This window comes from Mustela lutreola, chromosome 4 (genome assembly GCF_030435805.1).
Source record: "Mustela lutreola isolate mMusLut2 chromosome 4, mMusLut2.pri, whole genome shotgun sequence".
Classification (NCBI taxonomy): Eukaryota; Metazoa; Chordata; class Mammalia; order Carnivora; family Mustelidae; genus Mustela; species Mustela lutreola.
The window spans coordinates 40,376,064-40,398,581 of NC_081293.1; the positions used below are offsets into that span (position 1 = coordinate 40,376,064).

Sequence of the window (22,518 nt, forward strand, 5' to 3'; positions counted from 1 at the left end):
CTTGGAGGCCCACAAAGCCCTGGGCAGGTCTGCAGTCCTCTTTTTGAGCCTGAGTTTACTAATCTGAAAAATGAAGCCTGGGACCTCACAGGGAGGGGGAACAAGGCTTATTTACTTACGGTTTCCAAGCTCTGGTCTGGAAGCCTCCTAGGAATATTTGCCTGGGGTGATGGATCCAGTTGGACACAGAGTTCTCGTCCTTACTTCTTTCTTGTCCTTGGCTTCAGACCCAGAGACCTTGCAGCCAGCTTACCACCGACTGCTCGGGACATTTTTTCAGCAGTGGGGGGCCGCTCCCTCCAGTCTGGCTACCTTGACGGTGGGTCCAGTCACTGCAGGGGCCTGCTCTATGGAACCGTCTCCCAGCTAGAAAAGTCCTTGGGGACCAGGAGCCCCATGAAGTGTCTGGGATTTGGAAAGATCACAAAGGCTTGTACCCACTGGTCTTGTACCCACTGGGGCTGTGGATGGTCCCTCTGGGACAGGCCTTGTGGCTCAGCACCAGGGGGCACCACCACCTCTCTCTCCACACTTTCCCCATCCCTCTTCTGTCCTTACAGGGAAGGAGTGGGGACCCTGTTCTTCTGTAGGGGTCCACTGCCAAGCAGGACTCACCTTTTCCCCACAAAGACCGCCCTTGACAGACACATAGAGAACATAGCTAATATATACTGTTCTTGCTCTAGAGATACTGGACTAAACATACCAGTTGGGCTCAGACCCCAAGTTTAGAACCACGGTGAGGAGACTGGTATTGGCTCAGAGTGACCTGGGCTGAGGGACCTTGTCCCCACTCCCTCGCTGTGTGACTGAGTCAGCTCTTTCGTCTTTCTGACTCAGCTTCGTTATCTATAATGACAATTGCAGTGATAACTGACATTCATGGGCCAGGGGCCAGGGGCTGTGCCTTAACTGGAGCTGTCTCACTTGATATCAAACACCCCATGATGGATGTGCCTATTTCCCCACTGCACAGATGGAACAAATGGAGGCATGGAGATTAAGGAACTGTCCCCGGGTCTTACAGTGCCAGGATTCAGTAACATGGCACTAAGTACTTAGCCCAGGGGCGCCTGGGTGGCTCAGTGGATTAAGCCGCTGCCTTCCGCTCAGGTCACCATCTCAGTGTCCTGGGATCGAGCCCCACATCGGGCTCTCTGCTCAGCAGGGAGCCTGCTTCCCCCTCTGTCTCTGCCTGCCTCTCTGCCTACTTGTGATCTCTCTCTCTGTCAAATAAAATAAATAAAATCTTAAAAAAAAAAAAAAAAAGTACTTAGCCCAGGCTGTGGCTGAGTGGACTCTGAGTGGTCATTGGTTTTAACAGTGTCCACACACACTCTGAACTTACCTGTTGTGGACCCTCTCAGTTCCCCAGGATTTTCCAGCTCATTCCTGACACCCCCCACACCCAGTTCAGGGCAGCGGAAGAGGGCTTTTTCCTCCCTTAGCTGCTCCTTGACTCGCTGTGGAGAGACGCTGGGAATCCGGTTAGCCTCAGGTTCCAGCAGCCACCTCATTTGGTGGCCGCAACCCCCCACCCCCCCGTCCCAACAGCCCCAAACTCCAAGCATCTTTCCCTGTAGCAATAACCGTGGGTGATGCAAAGGGGCCGCGAAGCCCACTCCATCTGTGCCTTCCCGGGTCCAGCGATCCCCTCTCAGAACCTCAGTTTTCTCATCTGTGAAGTGGGGGTGGCGACAAGGAGCCGGCCACAGGTCGCTGGGCAAGCCGATGGCAGGGGGGACCTCCTGGCCCCCTGTGTCACGCGGCACCCAACAGCCAGGGGCCAGCGGGAGGGGCGGGCCGGGGCCCGGGCCGGGGGCGGGCGCGGCACGGGGCGGGCTAGCGGAGGGGCCGGGCGGGCGGCGGCGCTGCTGGGGCGTCACAGCGCCGGGCGGCGGCGGGGAGATGCGGCTCCTGGCGCTGGCGGCGGCCGTGCTGCTGGCGCGGGCTCCGGCCCCGGGTAAGCGCGGCGGGGCCGGGGAGCGCGGGTGGGGCGAGGGCAGCCCGCGCCGGGGAGGCCGGAGCTCTGGGCCGGGGGCCTGGCGGGGAGGCCCTGCCGCCTCCCAGGCCGCCCCCTCCCCGTCCGCGCCCGGCGGGGCCAGGGTTCCGCGGGTAGCTGTAGCCGCGCCAGCCCCGCGGAGCGCGGCGGCGCCTTCCCGGCTCCCAGCGGCCGCCGTGCGGGGCCCCTTCCTGCCTCCGCCAGGGCCCCGGGGCTACGCGGGCACTCGCCACAGCCCCCGCGCCCTCCCGGGGCCGGGCCTTAGGGGGCTAGACTGAACCAGGGGCGCGCCGGCCCTAGCTGTTAGTTTGCTTGCTTGCTTTCTCCAGGACAGCCAGGACCAACAAGAGTTGGCAGGTTGGACTAGCAGCAACTTTCCTCTACTTCTGCGGAGAGTTTTCAGAGGGGCTGGATGGGCCCCGGCAACGCGGGGCTTGTCCGCGCGCGGCTTGTGAGAGCAGGCCGAGCGAGACACCGTGTCGGCGCCTGGAAGAAGTGGGACCCTTTCCCGGAGCACCCTGCTTTAGGAAAGCCCCTACCTGTACTGCCGGCTCTCTTGGGGTTGCTGCCCTCGTTTCTAAGTTGATTCCCCGAGCCCTGCCCGCCTGCCTCGGAGCTGGAAAGTCCACGTAGGCTAGAATAATAGTTAACAATGACTGTTTCGATGGCTCTTACATTTCCTGGGTGCCTGTTGGGTGCCAGGTGTCCCGCTACACATGATCTCATTTAATCACAGCAGCACTTTAAATTAATCACGACAAAAATCAAATATATATATCCAGCTGCTTTGAAAACATTAACTCAATTTGCCAGTAATCTGAAGGAGATGCTGTTAGTATGCCCATTTTATAAATGAGGAAACTGAGGCCCAGGCCCAGAAATCGGCTTGGCTTAAGTTACAGGTCTTTTGAGTTGTGGAGCAGGGATTTGAACCCCGGGAGCCTGGTGCTAGCCTTTGCTCATTCCGTCGAAGGTGTGTTTTGTCAATAAGGAAGCTGATGCTCAGAATTAAGTGATTTTCCAAGGGTGACACAGCTACCAAGTGGAGGAGCTGGCATCTGACCCAGCATAGGTCAGAGTCTGAGCAGGAAGAACTTGGATCACAGTGGGCAGAAATTCACCCGTCGGCCCCTGGCGTCCAGAGCAGCCCGGTTTTCTGGGGAATCTGAAATCGGTGCTGTGGGAAATGCTTTTGTCATCCTTGTCATTGTCTTGACCAGCTGTGACTGGAGGTTTGACTGGGGCGTTGATTGGGGTGGCTGGACCAGAACAGCTCTGGTGGAGTAGCCAGCAGCAAACAGGAGGCCCACGGTCCCCAATCTCAGCCCTCCAGGCTCCCCGACCACCTTGATCACGGGTGTTATCAAGGAGGCATCCCCAGAGAGTGACTTTGCGGGGTGGTGGGGTAGTCAAGGACATTTTTATGGTTTCAGGAGACGTCAAGAGGCTTGAGAGCTGCGGTTTGGGGTCCTTTAGAGTCTGCCCTGGCTGTGTCCAAGGCCATGTGGTAGCTCATCACGACAGTCCTGCTTGTGTGGCACAGGCTGAATGCCTCCCCCTGCTGAGCATTTGCCCACGACCCCTGGGCACGAACCCCCACGGCGGACCTGGCAGAGAGCCGCCTTACACATAGGTCCCGACTCTTAGCCGCTGCCCTTTCCTACTTCTTGTTTTGGGGGCAAAGGGGGGCCTTAGCCATCACCTGGTCCAACCCCTCATTTTACAGGAAAGGAAACGGAGGGGCAAAATATTTCCTAAAGGCCAAGCTGTGGTCCGGAGTGGTGGTTGAGAATTGCTTTGAAGCCAGATGGCCTGTGTTCAAATTCCAGCTCTGCTGAGTTCTGTGTGCTTGACCAGTGGGCTTAGTGTCTTCAGAAAATGAGGATAAACATGATATAAGGATCAATCGGCCAGATAAACCTAAAGTGTTTGGAACAACGCCTGACCTGGAGTTCACACGCAGCTCATGGTAGCTTTTGTCATTGGTCAGGGTCCTGTGTTTGTCCCCGATGACAGCTATTTTCAGGTGATGGGTTAATGTGAGTGCCACAGCCCATAGGCTAGGTCTGGTAGCGCCTCTGCTTGGTGCATGATATGTACAGGCTCCCAGTGCCATGCGCTTTTAAATAATACAATTGTATTTCTTTCAAAGATCTATTTGCCAGGAGTTCAGGCTATCTTTTTGATAAGAATGAGATTTTTGCTGCTGATCGGTACCTACCGTTTGCATTATTTTTGTTTGTTTGTTTGTTTTAAATTTTTTTCAGTGTTCCAAAATTCATTGTTTATGCACCACACCCAGTGCTCCAAATACAGAAACTTCTGGCCGAGTGGGGTCAGGGAAGAAGGAGACCCTGGGGCCCTGAAGGCTGAGTTGGAGTTAAAGGCATAAAATTCAGGGCAGCAGCGAGAGGAATGATCTGAGCGAGTGGGAGCCGTTTCTCCAGGACAGAGAAGGAGCGCGGGGCACAGAGTCACCAACACATTGCTGGTGGCCCTACCCCTGTCTGGGTCCCAGGCCATGTGGGCGCCTTGTTTCTGTTAGAAGTCCTACAATTCCCTGCAGCTGGAAATTGCCCTCCTCCACTGCGTGGCCAGGGCTGGAGGGAGAGGCCCAGGCTTTATACTAGATGAGTAGGTTGTATACTGTTTGTTGGAGGGATGTACTTTTAAGCTGTTTTCAGCGCTGCATTAGTCCTTCTCACGACGGTATACAAAAGGGAGCAAGAGGGTTAGACCCCAGAAATCCTCTCTGCAGGAATTTAATTCTTAGATTGTGGAATTCAGTGCAACATGAAAATGCGCGGTCCCTGATTCAAAACTTCTAGAGAGTGACAACAGAGATGGAACCCAGCAGTGGGCCCCTGCCAGTGCAGGGTCCCGGATAACTGTGGATCTCACACACCCTGGAAGCCCGCCCTGCTCATAGGTCGCCACGTGTCGCTCTCTGTTGCCTTCTCCTGCCTGGCTTTCAGAGCTTAAGACGAATATTAGTATTTGAAGGTGTTTCCTCATTGGAGCTGACACTCACCTTGCCAGGCATCATTTTCTAGATTTTCAGAGGAGGAAACTGAGGTTCTTAGGGCCTCACACCTAATAGCACCAAGTTTCCAGCCCTGCTCTATTGAACCCCAGCTCTCCCAGCTGGGGTTGGCTGAACCCCAGCCAACCCCCAGCTCTCTGCCCAGCCCCATTAAGCCTCTGCGAAAGGCTGGGCCGTGAGAATCCCAGTGCCCAGCCCACTTGGGGGAAGGATCCTTGTGGCCAGAATCCCGTTTGCTCTGTTTCATTCAGCCTCTTCCCTGCCCATGTTGTCGTATTCCTCCTTTAAGAACTGGCCTCAGAGGGGTCCTTATTGGAGTAGAAAGTTCCCTCCTGAGATCTACCAGCAGGCCCGGTGGCTTTCTGGGCCATTGCGTAGTGCCCTTCACCAGATGACGCTGTGCTTTCTCCCTCTGCCCTGCACTACCTTCCTTGTGCCTCAGGGTCTTTGCACAGGTGGCACTCCCTCTCTCCCAGGAAGGTCACTCCTTTCTATTCTCCTGAATTTAAAAAAAAAAATTATTTATTTACTTATTTATATGACAAGGAGAGAGAGAGAGAGAGCACGCACAAGTAGGGGGAGTGGCAGGCAGAGGGAGAGGGAGAAGCAGGCAGCTGGATGTGGGGCAAGATCCCAGAAACTTGGGATCATGATCTGAGCCGAATGCACATGCTTAACTCACTGAACCACACAGGTTCCTCTGCTCTCTTGAATTTTATGTCATTAACCCCACCTCAGCATTTAGCTCACAGTCACCTCCCAAGAGTCTCCTTCTTCCCTGACCCCACAGTCTAGATTGGGACCTTGCCCTGATTTTTAAAAGCCTTGCAACTTTTCTCTGTACCATGTGACACTGTTTGTCGTTCCTCCTGTATCGTTTTTCCCTGGCATCATCTGTCTTGCCCACTGGACCCTCAGGTCCATGAGGATAGGAATGCTGTCTTCTTTGTGCAGTGACTGGCTCAAGGCTGTTGCTCAGGAAGTATTTGTTGAGTGATTAAGTGAACAAAGCATAGGCTGGGACAGAAGCTGGAGGAAGTGGGAACCCTGGGCACAGAGGAGCCTGGGGCAGGGTGGGGTGTGGGGTGGCAGGGGGGAGGGTGGGGAATCTACCTCCCATCTCAGTTCCCTGCAATGCAGGGTCACAAAGCAAGAAATTCAGTTCTTCTCTGGGTGAGAGTTTTTGACAATTCTCCATCCTAGGCCAGGGGAGGGGAGACCGCCCTGCTTGGAGGGTGACACTCATCCTCCCTTCTTGAGCTGGCTTGGTTCTTGTTTGCTTGGCTTGCCCCTCTGCCCTGCAGGGTGGGTGTATGCTCTGTCATTCAGACAGATCCAGAAGAGAAAGGCCTGGACTCCCACGGGCACTGCCTTCTGGCCAGCCCGACTCCATACGTTGGTTGGTGTTGCCCTTGCTTCCTACCCTCCTGGCTCCCACCTGCTGTGTTCTCTGCTGAGCATGGGTGGGTGGGTGGGGGGGTTGGAGGGGTGATGGCTGCAGTGAGGCAGATGCCGAGTGATGCTGTCTTTTCTAGTATTTAACTAAATATCTAGTTCAGCTGGCATCTGCTAGGCATCTGCTAGGCAGTTTTCCCCCTCCCGACTCAGGCCTGCACAGGAGCTATTTGCTGGGTTTCAACTAGCCATCTCCAGTGCCAAAGAAAGGGTGCTACTGGGACCACCTGGCTTTCAAGGAAGGCTCACCGCAGGCCTGGAGACAACTGAGAGCCTGTGTTCTCTTGCAAAGCTTTACGCCTCTGAGGGGCCCTTGGCCCTGAATTTCAGTAACTCATGCTTTTGGGCTGACAGTGGGTGTAAATATTGGTTGGTGACAGGCGTGTGGCCAAAACGAGCCTTCCTATCAACAACGTTGTATGGCTTGCTAGGGCTGTCAGAACAAAGTGCCACGAACCTCATATATTTGTTCCCTGCAGTCCTGGAGGCCTGAAGTGTGAGTTCAAGGTGTCGGGAGGGTTGGTTTCTCTTGAGGCTCCCTATTTGGCTTGCAGATGGCCATGTGCTCCCTCTGTCCTCACATGGGCAGACTTCTGTGCATCCACGTGTCTGTGTCCAGAGTTCTTCTTATAAGGACATCGTGCATGTTGGATTAAGGCTCTCTCTAATAGCTTCATTTTAACTTAATCACCCCTAGAAAGCTCTTATCTTCAAAGACAGTCACATTCTGAGGAGTAGGGATTTGGGCTTCCAACATATGAATTCGGGAGCACATTAGGGTCTTTGCACTTTGCTGGGAGAAGCCTGCTTGGCCCATTTGTAAGAGGATATAGGGCTAAATGAAGGTGGAGAGGTGCCTTGGTAAAGAGAAAAGGAGGGGTCCTTTTAGGCAGACGGTTCATCCACTGGCTTTCCAGGGAGCTCCTGACTCCTGGTCTGAGCTGCAGAAGTGGAAGGGTTACTCATTTGCCTCCAGGATGGAATCTGGCCTCCCATGGGGACGGAGCACTTGGCACATTCTCCTGGTTTCAGTCACTATAAATAATCCCTCCTTCACCCAGCGTTAATGGGAGGAGACTGGGGTGTGGGGTCTGGGCTCGCTCATCCCACCCATCTTGTTTCAATTTCCTGCCTTCCCCAGTTCTCCGCTTGACTCCAGTGGGGGCCCTTGGGGGTGGGTAAAGCTGGGCTTTAGTTCTGGAAGCCAGCTGCCACTAGCTCTCTGCTGCTCTCTGTCTGCCGATCCCCGATCCCCGGGGCAGCTGCTGGAGTGGGTCAGCCTGGTGTCCCTGCTGTGGCCCATGGGGACGTCAGACAGGGCCTTAGCAGTCTGGAGGGACTTGGACTAATTTAATACCATGTCTGGGCTCAGTGTAGGGCAGATATAAGAGATGCAGGGGAGACAGCGAGAGCATTTCCTCTTCTTTTGTCCTACATGAGCACTTTCTGTCACAGGAAGATAGTTACTAGAGAACCCGCACTTGCCTTAGTTGCTGATGCTCTTTGTTCCCCAAGTATGTCCCAGGGCTGGCTTTGTCGTTTGTGGCCGTAGACAGAGACAGTCTCATTCTTTTCCACAAGGACAGTCCAGCCCAGCACCAACCTTTTTCTTGTGAGTTTATAACCGTCTGTTTTTCAAGGTAACAAGAGATTATCAGGATGTGGGAAAACTGAATGATGGCCCCCGATGAGGTCTGTGTCCTAACTCCTGGAACCTGTGAATGTTACCTTACCGTGGCAAGAGGTACTTAATGGAGGTGATTAAGGATGGACCTTGGAGTGTGCTTGAGTGTCCTGGTGGGCCTGGTTTCTGAGAGCTGGGAAAGAAAATGAGAGGAAGTGGACGCTTCCGTCCTCTCTCTGAACATATGCAATTTATGAACTCAACAGTGGAAGCCATTTAGGAGGATGAGATTGTTGCCTGGACTTCTACTGTGAAGAATATTTTTCTTGGGAGCCTTTCCCACCCAGACAGACATAGGGCCTCACCTTGTTGACTCACGGCCTCTTCTCAGTGGAAGGTTCCGGACTTTCCTGATCACTTTTTCATCCTTCCTCCTTGCTCACCTGCAGCGTTGGCCAGAGTTCAAAGCTTTTGCTGACCCTCACATCAGGACCCAAGCCCCTTCATGTGATCAGAGGTGACATTTGGGGCTGAGAGCCGTGGCTCAAGATGACCCCAGGGCCCCCTGCTGGTGTGGTGGGGCAGGCAGGGGTTTGGCAGCTGGCAGTGCAGAGGGAGGATGGGGGACCCGGGGTAAAGACGCACTGGCCGTCAGGTTCTGTGCATCCTCTGGGTTCCATCTGCCAGCTGATGGCTCCAGCGGTGAGCTCCAAGGCAGGATGGCCACATGGCTCAGTCCCTGTTGTCACCATGTAGTGAGTCTTCCGGGGGGAGGCCTCTGTGTGAGGTCTGCTGGTCTGGCTGCTTGGGGTGGGTGTTGGGGTGGCTCCCTCCAAAATCACCTTGGGGGGCAGAAGGGCAATTCAGGAGGGGCAGACATTGGAGTGGATCTAAAGCAAAAAACAAGGAAGGAGTAGACAGGTCTGGAATTTTGGAGCATCTTCTGAGTTGCTGGGGGGGTTCTTTCCCTCCTCCCTGTTCCTGGGTTCCTTCATTCTTTGTTCCTACACTGTAGCTCTGAGACCGTGGACCCTAAGTCTACAAAAGACTTAGAGTAAGACACCGAGAAACCTCTGCTGTTCCAGCTCTTTGGTCCTAGTTCAATGTCTGCCTGACCAGCACTGATGCTCTGCCTTGGTTACAGTGGAAATCACTGAGACAGGGCAAGGGACTTGGAAGGGCAGCTCCTGGACCCACAGCATTGCTGTCTCAGGCAGGCGATGAAACTGATCGGAAGTGGACCCTGGGAGGCAGGCTGGTGGATGGCATGTGCGCTGGAAATGTTTAAGGGATTCCCAAACCCCAAATCTTTATGTGAGATTTCCCAAGTGTTGAATGTCACCAACTAATTGAAGAACATTTTCAACTATGTCTGGGCCAAGTGGTCGGGGGCTTTTCATGTGGTGGGACTGTCCCATGGATGAGCTTGTGGAAGCCCACAGAAACCCCCTGTCCCTGCCATGCTCCAGAAGGGCTCCTCCTGTCCACCACAAAGGCACAGAGGGAGCGTGGAGGGGATCAGGGTGGCCTGCCCCTCTGGCCATACAGATGGCTCCTGGAGAAAAGACGGACAGTGTGTCCTTTCCAGAGAAAGGCGGCGTTCATGCTCATCATCTTCCTTTTTTCTCTGCAGAGGTGTGTGGGGCCCTCAATGTCACCGTGTCCCCGGGGCCTGTGGTTGACTACCTGGAGGGGGAAAATGCCACTCTTCTCTGCCATGTCTCCCAGAAGAGACGAAAGGACAGCTTGCTGGCCGTGCGCTGGTTCTTCGCACGCCCCAATGCCCAGGAAGCCTTGATGGTTAAGATGACCAAACTCCGGGTGGTGCAGTACTACGGGAATTACAGCCGTAGTGCCTTCCGGCAGAGGCTGTGCCTCCTGGAGGAGAGGCGCGGGGCACTGTACACGCTCTCTGTTTTGACCCTCCGGCCAGCAGATCAAGGGCATTACGTCTGCAAAGTCCAGGAAATCAGCAAGCACAGGAATAAGTGGACCGCCTGGTCCAACGGTTCCTCAGCGACGGAAATGAGAGGTAAGGGCCCCTCTGCTCTTTGGGGAGACAAGGGGGGCACAGATCAGTGGTCCTTCCTCTAATTGGTGAGATAGGGGCCCCCAGATGGCTCTGCTGGGCTAGAATGCATCTTCCTGGCCTCTGTGGGCCACAGCCACGTGAGCTAGGCTTGGGGATGAGGACAGATCTTTTTTTGGACACTGGGGCTACCAAGTGCCTGGCCCCATCCTGCCCAGCATGGCCCTGGGCAAAACCTTTATGTCTAAAAGATTGGACTGGCTGTGTGTGTGCTTTGCCTCCAGCTCAGATCCGTGTGGCCTCGGTTGCTCGGGCTGGAGTGGGAGGCCTGCGTGGGGAAATCCTGATGTCAGTTTCCAGGCCTGGGAGCAGGGCATGCTGGTGGCTCTGATCTGTTGCCCAGAGGAACAGATCCAAGTCCCTGGCAACATCTCACTGAGAAATTCATCCAAAAGTGGGCAAAGGACCAGAGGTAGCCCACTCTTCCTGGAGAAAGATAGGAGGTATCGGCTGTGTTCTGGAACATCTTATCTACCAAGCCCCACATTTGAAGGTTATCATTATTTTATCACAAATGTCCTACTGTTTTAGTAAGACTAGTTATGGTGTGCTAAATATTACATTTTTGATTGCTTTGAACTTGAATTTGGTCTGGTACAGGATTAAGAGGATCACAAACTAAAGCTGATGGTCTCAAGTGTGAGAAAGAATCTAATTTTATTATATACATGTAATATAATAGTAAAGGCATTAGTGATGTGGCTTTGATAAGCTTTTTTTTTTTTGAAAGGATAAAACTCAGTTGTGAAGGTTTTTTTTTTTTTAATGGAAGAAGAAGTATTTTTAATATCCTGTATGAATAAGGGATGTGTTAAAGCAGATAATTTATGGAGAGAGTGGTTAGTACAACTTTATTTGCCTTTGGAGTTTCCTCATTATAGTGTTCTTAAGCAGGGAATGATGCATTATCTGAAATGTGTATTTTTTTTCCCTAAGCAAATTCATTCAAGAAAACAAATGACTATTCGTATAAATATATCTTTTGGCACAGAAAACAGAAAAATGCATCAGATAACCGAGGGCCAAGGAGGGAATTCACTCTGAATATCACTTGGCTCTGAAACATAAGATTTTATACGTGTCCTTTTTATGTTTATGTCACAGTATATTCTGGAACTGTACATTACATCTCTTGGTAGTAAGGTCTCTGTGCCAATTAGAATAGATGAAAAGTTCCTTGCCTTCAAGTGCCGTCATCTGCACTTTTCACATTTAATGTGGATCTGCTTTCGTGGAGTGAAGATGGGTTCCTTCTAGAACATTTACTTAGGTACTTGCTCCCCAAACCTGAGGTGGTTCATAAGGTTTCACTCGAAATGTCCTCCTTCTCCCCCCTCCCCCAAGCCCCTTCCTCTCTCCCTCCTTCCTGTTCCCACTCTCTGAACCTCTTTTTTCTTCTTCCTCTCCTTTTTCTTTCCATCTCCCGGACCTTGCATTTCTGATTCTTCCTTCCCCTCCTGCTTCCCCTTCCCTTCACTTCCTCTTTCCCTTGTCTCTCTGTCGGTCTCACGCGCGTCCCCCACAGGCCCTGGAAGTGGTTCTAATCTCACAGCACAGCTGGACCTCCCGGGCTGCCTCTGCCCTAACTCAGAGCCTCCTGCTTCTCACACTGTCTCAGCCTCTGGGAAAGGCTGTGGTTTTTCAACGGGACGATCGGAAACCTTAGAAAGTGATGACCATACCTTCTAGAATATTCCACGTAGGCTTCAAGGGGACTACACCAGGAAGGTTAAGGAAAGACGACTCTACATAAATGACCTGAAAGCAGACTGGCTTGTTTAGGTTGGAACATGTCTGTCCCAGGCTGGGGGGAGAGTGCGGAAGCTTGGCTCACTGTCCTTCTCCCCAAGGCCCAAGGCAGGGAAGAGACCCCTGGCTCCAACTTCCCGGGGCACCATTTCCCCAGGCCCTTTTCCTTGCTCATTTCCAGGAGCTTTATTTTCTTAAATCTTCACTTCATATTAATAATTGTTATATGGAAAACCAGAACAAAAACAAACACAATGAAAAGTCCTGTGGGCAAATACTTTTGGGCTATAACACTGAATAGCAATTCTCACAAGTGTTTTTGGAGTGAGCGCCTTTCCTCCTCTGGGCTCCGGAGTCCCTCTGTTCTAAGGAACTCACTTTGCTCTCCTTCCTGAAGGCTTCTCAAGCCATTCACAGGAGCAGGACAATTTTCTTGGAAATACTTTTATTTATTTATTTGGCAGAGAGACATCACAAGTAGGCAGAGAAGCAGGCAGGGGGTGGGGGAAGCAGGCTCCCCGCTGAGCAGAGAACCCGATGTGGGGCTTGATCCCAGGACCCTGAGCTGAAATCAGAGGCTTAATCCACTGAGCCACCCAAGTACCCCTCGGGAATGCTTTTAACACTACCCCTGTCCCCTGCCCTTGACCGCGGACTGTCACACTCTTTCTTGCATTGTTCTCAATGTGAGATAAAATTGCTGGTCTTCCACTGTAAAGTCCCAGGAAGAATGGTTGACATGCCATGTCTTCTCATCTCACTGTTGCAAAAGGAGGTTGGCTTGTGAATGAATGAAATGCCCTTTGATAGCACTTGTTGCTACCAGTACATGAGGGAGGCAAGACTTGGTCGATAATGTCACCTTCTCTGGGAGAAGTCAGATATCTCTTTTTCCTTGGCGTATTCCAATTGTACATCTCGTTCGAGGCGCTTGTCTATCCTTCCTCCTCTTTGTGCATGCTAGCCCACTGAGATTACATCCTAACATCCTCAGGGGCACTGCTGTCCCCAGAGGTAATCATTGTCCATGGTGTGGTCTGCCTCCATCAGGTCCCTCTTCTGTGGGCATTCGTGCCTGCCCCCACACATATATTCCAATGACACCACAATTCATGCCTTATAAGTATTGCTGATGATGTTATTTGTGCTCTTTTTTGTAAGTGGTATTACATAGTCAGACAACACCAAACTGTATGCCATCATCCCTCTAGTGATGAAGTCTCAGAAACGCCCAATTTTTCATTAACATAACAAGTGCTTCAGTGAACATCCTTCTACACATTTTCAAGTGTGTCTTTTGAATTCCTGGAAAGAGAATTGCTAGGCCTAAGGCCATGCATATTTAAATTTTTAATAGACAATGCCCATATAGTCTCCAAAAAGATTTTACAAATTTATACTCTGACCATCATTGCATGATAGGGTCTATTTCCCTGAAGCCTCATTATCGATGGATATTATTAATCTTTTTCATTATTTATCCTGGTAATGGGAAAAAGAATATTTCATTGTTTTAATTTCCATTATTATATTCAATACAATTTAATTTTAATTATTGTATTCAATTATTAGTGAGGTTGAACATCTCATCATATGTTTATTGACTGTTTAAGAAAATTTCTTCTGTTGGGGTTCCTGGTGCCACAGCCAGTCAAGTGTCTGACTCTTGGTTTTGTCTCAGGTTGTGGGGTTGAGCCCCTTGTTTGTCTCAGGTTGTGGGCTCTGCGCTCAGCATGGAGTCTGCTTGGGATTCTCTTTCTCCCTCTCTCTGTGTCCCTTCCACTCGTGCTCTCTCTCACTCTCTCTGTTTCTCTCTTTAAAAATAAATACATAAACCTTTAAAAAAAAGTTTTCTGTCAATTGCCTGTCCCTAACCTTTGCCTATTTTTCACTTGCTTGCTGTCTTTTTCATACATATATATATTTTTCTGATCATTAATTCTTTAGCTGTTATGTATGGTACAAAATTTTCTTCCTATTTGTTACTTATCTTTACGCTTTATTTTTTTCAACCACATGGATATTTTACATTTTCAAGATATTTATTTTGTCAAATTTACCAGGTTTCTTTTTCCCTTTACGGTATTCCTATTTTCAGGTTTTTTTTTTTTTTTACTGAGATATAATTTATTCAATAAATTGCACATGGTACCTTGATTTCATATATTATCTGGGAAGGTATTTCCCACCCATGCTGACAAAAGTATTTTCTGTAATTTTCTTTAATATTTTTAAAGGATTAAAAGAAAGTTTTACTCCTTTAACTCTTTAGAATCCATTTTTTTTAAAAGATTTTATTTATTTATTTGACAGAGAGAGATCACAGGTAGGTAGAGAGACTGGCAGAGAGAGAGAGAGCAGGAAGCAGGCTCCCTGCTGAGCAGAGAGCCAGATGTGGGACTCGATCCCAGGACCCTGAGATCATGACCTGAGCCGAAGGCAGCGGCTTAACCCACTGAGCCACCCAGGCGCCCCTGGAATCCATTTTTTTGAAAGATTTTATTTATTTGTCAGAGAGACAGCGAGAGAGGGAACACAAGCAGGGAGAATGTGAGAGGGAGAAGCAGGCTTCCCACTGAGCAGGGAGCCCAATGCGGAGCTCGATCCCGGGACCCTGGGATCATGAGCTGAGTGGAAGGCACATGCTCAATGATCATTCATTCAGGCACCCCTGAAATCCATTTTTGTATAATTAACTATTTGTGGAATAATTAACTAACTTTTTGTTTCCAAATGGCTGTCTTTTTGTCCCTACATTATCTATTGAACAGATAAAATTTCCCTGTTTTGAAATGCTACGATGTCATGAGCAAAATTCCTACATTTTTTTTTTTTTTTTTTTTTTGTTTTTTTGTTTTTTTGGCGTCCCTGGGTGGGCAAATTCCTACATTTAAATGCAAACTCCTTACTCACAGATAAAGCACTATTTTAATTATTAGAGAATAGGGCAAGTCTCATTATTTTTTTAAATAAATGTTTTCCCTAGTCTCATTTAGTTTTTCCATCAGCTGATCTTACATAGTTTTGTAGAAATTATGTTGGGGTTTGATTTTATTGGAATTTAATTGACTTTATAAATTACTTTGGCATGGTCTTTATGATTTTTTCTTTTTCATTTTTTTTTAGAAAGGGGGGGGGCAAAGGGGAGGGAGAAAGAGAGAGAATCTTAATCAGGTTCCGCTCCCAGTGTAGAGCCCAGTGTGGGGCTTAAGACCTGAGATCATGACCTAAGCCAAAATCAGAAGTCTGATGCTGAACCTACTTAGCTACTCAGATGCCCAATGTCTTTATGATTTTAAATGTTCCTATCCACAGAACTAGTATATTCCGTCATGCATGCAGGGTGGGGTTTTTTTTTTTTTTTTTAAGTCTTTCAGTAAAAGATATCTTAACATGAGTCTGGAATATTTTTAGTATGTTTATTTCTAGGTATTGCCCACTTGTAAATAGGATCTATCCCTTCTCCTTTCATGCATACACACACACACACACACACACACACACACACCCCTCTTTTAAATTGGTTATTACTGATGTATAGAAAAGTTGTTGGCTTGCATTTGGCAACATAATGACTTACTTTTTTTGAATATAGACATTTTCAGTTGCTTCTCAAGAATGTCTGCAAATTGATATGTCACTGTTTTAGCTCACCTTATTGCATTGACCAGGACTTTGGGGGAAGTGAGTCATCTACCTGTACTCTTTTTGTTAACAGCGCTAGGAATTTTAATTTTACCATCTGGGCTTTTATCTTGACCATATTTTCCCGTATAGCTCACATGGCCACTGCTAGGGATGGTCAGTTCTCTACTGAAAAACCAGCTTTGAGGTGTCTGTGACTTTTTCATGATCCCCGCTAGTAAACCTATCAGAAAAGCAAGTGGGATTGACCTGCCAATGGCTCTTAGTAACTTACCTTTTCCTTTTTAAATTTCTTAAAACACTTTAAAAAATCCATTCTAAAGAAATGAGCTATCGAGCCATGAAGACATGGAGGGACCTGAAATGCTTTTTGTGCAGTGAATGAAGCCAGTCTGAGAAGCTGCATACTGTGTGATTCCAACCATATGTCATTCTGGAAAAGGCAAAACTATGGAGACAGTACAAAGATCCGTGGTTGCCAGAGGTTTGGGGAGGGAGGGATGAACAGGTGGAACCCAGAGAATTTTTGCAGCAATGAAAACATTCTGTATGAAACGATAATGGTGGACACATGTCATTACTAATTGGTCCAAACCTGTAGAACATACCACACCAAGAGTGAACCCTAAGGTAAATGATGTACTCTGGATCATTATGATGTGTCATTGTAGTTTCATCTGTTGTACCGAATGTATCCCTCTGGTGGGGGTGTTCACAGTGGGGGAGGCTGTGTGTATGTAGGGGCTGGAGGTATAGGAGATCTCTGTACCCTCCCCTCAGTTTTGCTCTGAACCTAAAACTGCTCCAAAAAAAAATTAGTCTTTTTTTTTTCTTAAGATTTTATTTATTTATTTGACAGAGAGAGATCGCAAGTAGGCAGAGCGGCAGGCAGAGGCAGAGAGAGGGGGAAGCAGGCTCCCCCACCAAGCAGACAGCCTGACACAGGGCTCAATCCCAGGACTCCGGGATCATGACCCGATCCGAAGGCAGAGACCCAACCCACTGAGCCACCCAGGCGCCCCTAAAAAAATTAGTCTTAATAATAATAATAATAATAATAATAACAACAATAAAATCCATCCTAGAAACTTGTCAGAGATAGCCTAAAGTTTTAAAAGCCAACTTTCCTATTCATTTTTTTTTTTTCTAGCCAAGCTGTTACTGACTTTAGGATTCTCTGACCCTCCCAGGTAGAAGCAGACACAGGCCAAGGTTGATGTGGATAGCCTTTACTGTAAGCTCAGGCCTGGGCATGAGGGAGACAGCCTTAGTGAAAGGGCTACCAGACTCCTCCCTGAGCAAGGGCTGGGCAAGTATCTGAAGGAGTTGGGGCAGGAAAGGAGTGACGTCATGTATATATGTCGCAGGTAAAGGTAGGGAAATGCAGGGACTTGGGTGCGCAGGTGCAGTTGGCAACATTTTATTTGCATGTTAAGTCTCTATCCCTGGCCATGATTTTTAGCATTATAACAAGAGGAAAAAATCGAAAGGTCAGGGCTGGCGTCCACTGTGGCTCTGATTGGTCTGGTCTGGTGTTTGTAGGAGCAAACTTGTTATAAATTGCAACCTGGAGCTTGTTTCAAGTTTGTGGCTTCTGGCTTCCCGATTCAGTGCAGCACCTTCGAAGTAGGTCAGAGAAAGAGATTATCAGACGGGGCTGAGGTTTTCTGCAAGTGCCTGGTCTGTAAAAGTCGTGCCTCAGAGAAGAGATGAACAAACCGGCAGGTGGATATTCAAAGAGCTTTTCGTTTTGAAATACCGCAGTTGTAAGGAGATTAGGTTCTAGGGCAATTTCATCCCATCATATGCTTTTCTAGGCAGGTGCCTCAGAATTCCTGTCTCAAAGCCTCTAGCGTTCTCTAGGACATCAGATTTTTCCTTAGTTGGAGTTCTTTCTGACCTGGGAGTGATCACCACGTACAAAAGGTCACATGTTGCTGTCCTCTGAGGAGGAAAGGGATGGAAATATGGCTAGTGGGCCTACCGGTTGGAAAGGTCATTCCTGGGAAAGTTCACTTGCCAGCTTGCTGAATACATGAAACTCCTGGATATCATGGTGGCACCACAACTAAATTTTCATGAATGCTGATTGAAGTCTAGCATCTTTAAATTGTTTATATGTGTTATAGTGGAGTCAAGGGTGTGATCATACATCAGTCCATATCACTTATGCTTTGATCTAATTTGCTGAAGGGGAGGAGGGATGCACTTACAAGGGGTGTTCAGGGATTTGTTCATAAACCACAACCTGTCACATCCCTGCTGTGTCCCTGACATGGTGGCTCCTTACAAAGTCTGGCTTGCTATCCGTGTGCTTATAAAATGCTTTATAAATGTGATACCAAGTAATAAAAGGAACAAAAAGCCCAAGACCAAACCAAACCAGTGCATCCCAGTAGCTGCGGTGTTATTTGTTTATTTTGCTCTCTAGTTTTTTGAGTTTTCCCCAATTTGGGGTGAGTCCTTGAGTATGTGTATGTGCTGAAAAAAAAAATAGCAAGTTATTGGGAAAAAATCTGCACTAACACAAGGATTTGTCATGGCAATTTCCCTCGGAGACATCGCTGAAAATGTGCGGCTAAGAAATGTAAGTTGTATGAATTTGAGGCAAAGCACAACTTGCCATTTTATGTTTTAACTGTGAGTGTCAGTAAAACATGATGGAGAAGTGTGGATTTTGAAGAATAGGGAATTGACAAATCGGGGCTTATCTGCAAATCATGTCTGTGTGAGATCATGGGAGGGAGGGCTTCTGACTGTAGGGTTGGGTACTGAGTGGCACAAAATGAAATGACAAATAATGAAAATTGAAAATGTATGACCCTCTAGAGGACCGTGGAGCCATGCTCAGTTTATTTTGGAGAAGTTGTCCTATCAGATGAGCCTGATGGTGTTATTTTTATTACACGGAGGTGGAAGGAAAGGTAAGGAATGTTGTGCATGAAGACTTGCCTGCAGAGAAAACGGATCAAAAAGTCCTAAGTGACACAGGGAACTGGAACCCTTTGGAGAAGCTTTCAGTGGAAATCAGGAGGGCCAATGTTAGGTCTGATTTCATTTAATCGTTTAATCAACGACATTGAAAAAGGCGCACACAGCACCCTAATGAACTTTACAGAAGATGCAAAATTGGGAAATGTTTTTCATGTCAGCGAGGAGTAAAAATATAATAAAAACGAATCCGGAGAGGTCAGAAATACAGGCGGGAAGTAACAGCGTGAGATTCCGTTTGGAAAACCGCAGAGCAATGCATGCGGGGAAAGCGCAGCCCCGGCATGGTGGGTTGGTCCACGAGAGGCCGAGAGGCTGTCTCTGCGAAAGGACCTTGGTGACAGGGGCCGTGAATGAGCCCCGTTTCTGCAGGGCCACACTGCAGGGCTGACACCGCCTGATGTCCGTCCACGTGCAGACTGGCCCGGTGCCCCCGAGAAGGAAGGCGGCTGTGTCGTGTGCGCTGCGCTGGTGAGACTAATGGGGACTCCAACAGAACGTTTGGGGAACCTCATTTTCAGAAGGATCGACTCAAACTAGAGGAGAGGGGCGAGTGTGATGAGGACATGAGTGGCGGCCTCCAGAGATGCGATCCGTTCGGCGGAGGAAGCTTTGCAGGTCTCAGTGAACACACTGCCTCGGGGAATCACGCGTGGGCGGCGGTGCTCAGCGGCGCTGTGTGGGCTCCTTTATCCCTTCCCTCCGTGGGCATTTTATTGAGTCCCTGCCCTGCTGGAAACTTGGGACACATATGGTAGATCTGTCTGTAGGGGTGGCTGATACACAAACAGGATGTTAGAGGGTAATGTATGTGCAATAAACACGGTGTGCACCGGGCATTCATTCAACACATGGGAGCGCCCCCAAGGATGGGGGAGAAGGCAGGGCCATTTCTGCAGTGGTAAACGGGAGGGGGCGGCATCTCAGCGTGTGGGCCGGCTATCACTGTGGGTCTGGAGTCTGAGCTGGGGAGAGGAGGCAGCTGTGGATAACTGGGGGAGTCAGGCAGGGCTGAAGGTGGAGGGGCTTGTCCTGAATATTAAGGAATTTACACTTGATTTTGTAGGCTGTTCTTCTCAATCTCCTCTAAATGATAAGAATCACCAACCCCAGAAAGTATTAGAATCTTCTGACAGATCCCTGTGTTGGCTGGTCAGGGCATGGATTTGAGAACCAGACTAGAGGAGGAGGAGGCAGCCTTCTGTAGCTGCCCAGGCTTGGAATGATAGAGGATGACATTTGGCACGAGGCACAGAGGGACGTGGAGAGGTCAGATGGGAAGTCTTTAGTAACCGACTGGGTGTGGGCAAGAAAGAGAGCTTGGGATGGCACGCAGAGGTCTGTCTCAGTAGTATGAGCAGGGTGGTGCCCAGCTGGTCCATAGGAGGCATTTAGGTTTGAGAGTAAGATGGCTGGAGGCCACCCTGTCTGGTAAGTACACAAGCATGAGGAGCTGACGTCCCTATCTGATCTGGCTAGTGAGAACTGATTTCTGAGTCAGGCAGCTGAAACCATGGGGGGTGGGGAGGAGGGAGAATATCTAAAGGCAGGGGTGGGATGGAGTCAACATTTGGGGCAACAGAAAGAGCTAGTTTGGGTCGGTGTTGATTCAAACACCTCCAGACCAGCCCGTCTAGACAAAGCAGAATATTCTTAGTAGAAGGCAGCACTGGAGGGAGAAAGTACAGTAGCTTTCTGCCCGGAGCCTCAGAAGGTCAGTATGTGGGATATTCAGAGAAGCACAGTGTCTAGGTGAGGACCAGCTGCAGTCACCTCGATCCCCAGGGGCCCTGTGAGCCTTGTGTCTTCTGCTCCAATGACAGTCATGTGTAGGTAACATCTTCTTGCTCATTCATCATGAGCAGGTGAGATGCAGATGCGGGCCTCAGTGTGGGTGAGACACCATGAAGTGAAGAACAAGGTAAGGTCCTGCCTGACCCCAGGGATAGCAGGGAGGTGGAGTCCTGAGTGCCTTGTACCCAGCACTATGATTTAAAAATGTTGCAGTTGGCCAAACAACTGATCAGAATGGAAATGAAAGAGTATGAGTAGAAGTTTGGGGGTACTACCCAATGGGGAGATGAAGCTGCCCGGTGAGGTCTTAAGGGACAGCAAATTTAATTCCCCAGACCTCATAAAAAGTTACCCTGGATGGCTTTTCAGCCCAGTCCTGCAACCCACAGACTCAGAGGCAGACTGATACTCTGAGCCAAAATGAATCTGCATACTTTCAGATGGAGATGTCTTCATTAACAGTGAAAACGCTAATAATAGAAGCAATTTGCAAAGGCTGTCCCCTGCAATTTAATCAGTATCTCAGTCTGACCCCAAACAACATATTTTAATAAGCCAAATGGCTATGTGACTCAAGATTATATAAATAAGCTTTAAATGTAGGGAGTGAACAAAGCAAATGGAAAACTCTGTTACCCTAAAAGTGTTTGGGGGCAAAGATGAAATTACAATTTCTTATTTGACTACTTAACCCCAAAATGTTAGAGGGAATTTAATAATTGGATCTGAAAGTACTACCCCAGGGAACCCATATTTCAAGTTTCAGGGGAAGAAATTAAATAATTCCTTTTTCACTGGAGACACGGAGCAGATAATTAGGAGTGAGATTTACTAAACATTTAGTGTTACTGCTTAATTAAGCAAGCACATATCAAGATGTTGAAAGTGTCAACAGGTCCAGATCCTCAAAGGGGACAAATTGACAACAGGAGTGTAATTTAAACTACGCTTGAAACAATTCTTCAGTGTGCCTACCCTCACTCCGACTGCCATGGTCTTGGAAGAATTTAAGAGACTGAAATCAAACTGAACACACATGTATTAAGTCCCGGGTTACAAGCCCATTATCGTTGTGCCTACCTTAAAGAGAGGAATGGGTGGGGAGGTCTGATCCCCTTCTCTGGGCCCAGCCTCGCCATCTGGAGGGGGAACACGTAGATAAGAGTATGGATCTGAGAGATGTTATGGAGATAGCTAAGAAAAAGTGTGAACAGGCCATAGACGAGGGTGACACTGACATGTGAGTAAAGGAGAGACAAGGATATATTCTCAGGGGAAATGAGAAAGTCACCTGGAGGTTGTAGGATTCTACTGTGCCACAGGGTGAGGGGGACCAGGACAGCTGTGGTCCATGCCATGTCAAGAGAAAAAACAGGCTGAGCAAAGGTTAGACCAGAGGGAAGAGGAGTATGCAGACGACTTGCTAGAGCTGGCTGCATGTTTGTGGTTGGTGAGGGCCAGACCGGGGGTGGGGGGTGGGGTGGGGGGGGTCATGGTAGGAGCTGAGGTCGGCATGGTGCACCTAGCTAGGGATAACCTCGATTCCAGGGACCCTGCCAGATTCTTCTGAAATGCATCCTCATACCTGACACAGGTCATGGTTCATAGAAGGGCTCCGTGATTGTATTTTGGTGGGGGATGGGGGTGGGGGGAGGGTGGGGAAGAAAGAAAGAATGAGTGACCCAGGCTCTTTGGTAAAATGCCATTTTAATTAAAGGCAACAAGGAGTGGAAGGTGGAAGCAAGCAAGTATGTAGACCCGGACTTGTATCTGGAGCGCCCATTCCCAAGCCCTACATTTCAGCGTTTCCTAATGGCTTTTGGGGTCATACACTGGGCCTTTGTATTCTGTAGCAGATTCCATCTCCCAAGGCGTCCTTCTTTTCCAACTGCCTTGTCATAATGGGAAGTCTATTTAATCCGGGTCTTCATTTGTTGGCTTGTTTGCTCTTTTGCTTTCCTTTGTGTTTTAAAATTTGTCTTACAGTGGATGCGAAAGAAAAGCGTGACCTGAAATAGATGCACTGGAACTTTTCCGTTTCTCATCAGCTGCTCCCTGTAGGTCACTCGGAGGTCTTACTCGCATGCATGGCTTTGTCTGAGCCCCAAGAGAGACTGCCTTTAGCC

The 22,518-nt window shown here is 49.0% G+C and overlaps 1 protein-coding gene across 4 annotated transcripts in view; it reads left to right on the forward strand.

The window, feature by feature from the left end:
- The first annotated feature begins 1,857 nt into the window (after positions 1–1,857).
- VSTM4 (V-set and transmembrane domain containing 4) overlaps positions 1,858–22,518 on the forward strand; it is a 99,927-nt gene continuing 79,266 nt past the window's right edge. For all 4 annotated transcript variants that reach the window (XM_059169635.1, XM_059169638.1, XM_059169636.1 and 1 more), the window contains exons 1-2: positions 1,858–1,963; positions 9,758–10,156. In XM_059169635.1, coding sequence (XP_059025618.1) covers positions 1,909–1,963; positions 9,758–10,156 — 454 coding nt within the window. In that variant the 5' untranslated portion in view covers positions 1,858–1,908. The remainder of the gene's footprint in view (positions 1,964–9,757; positions 10,157–22,518) is intronic.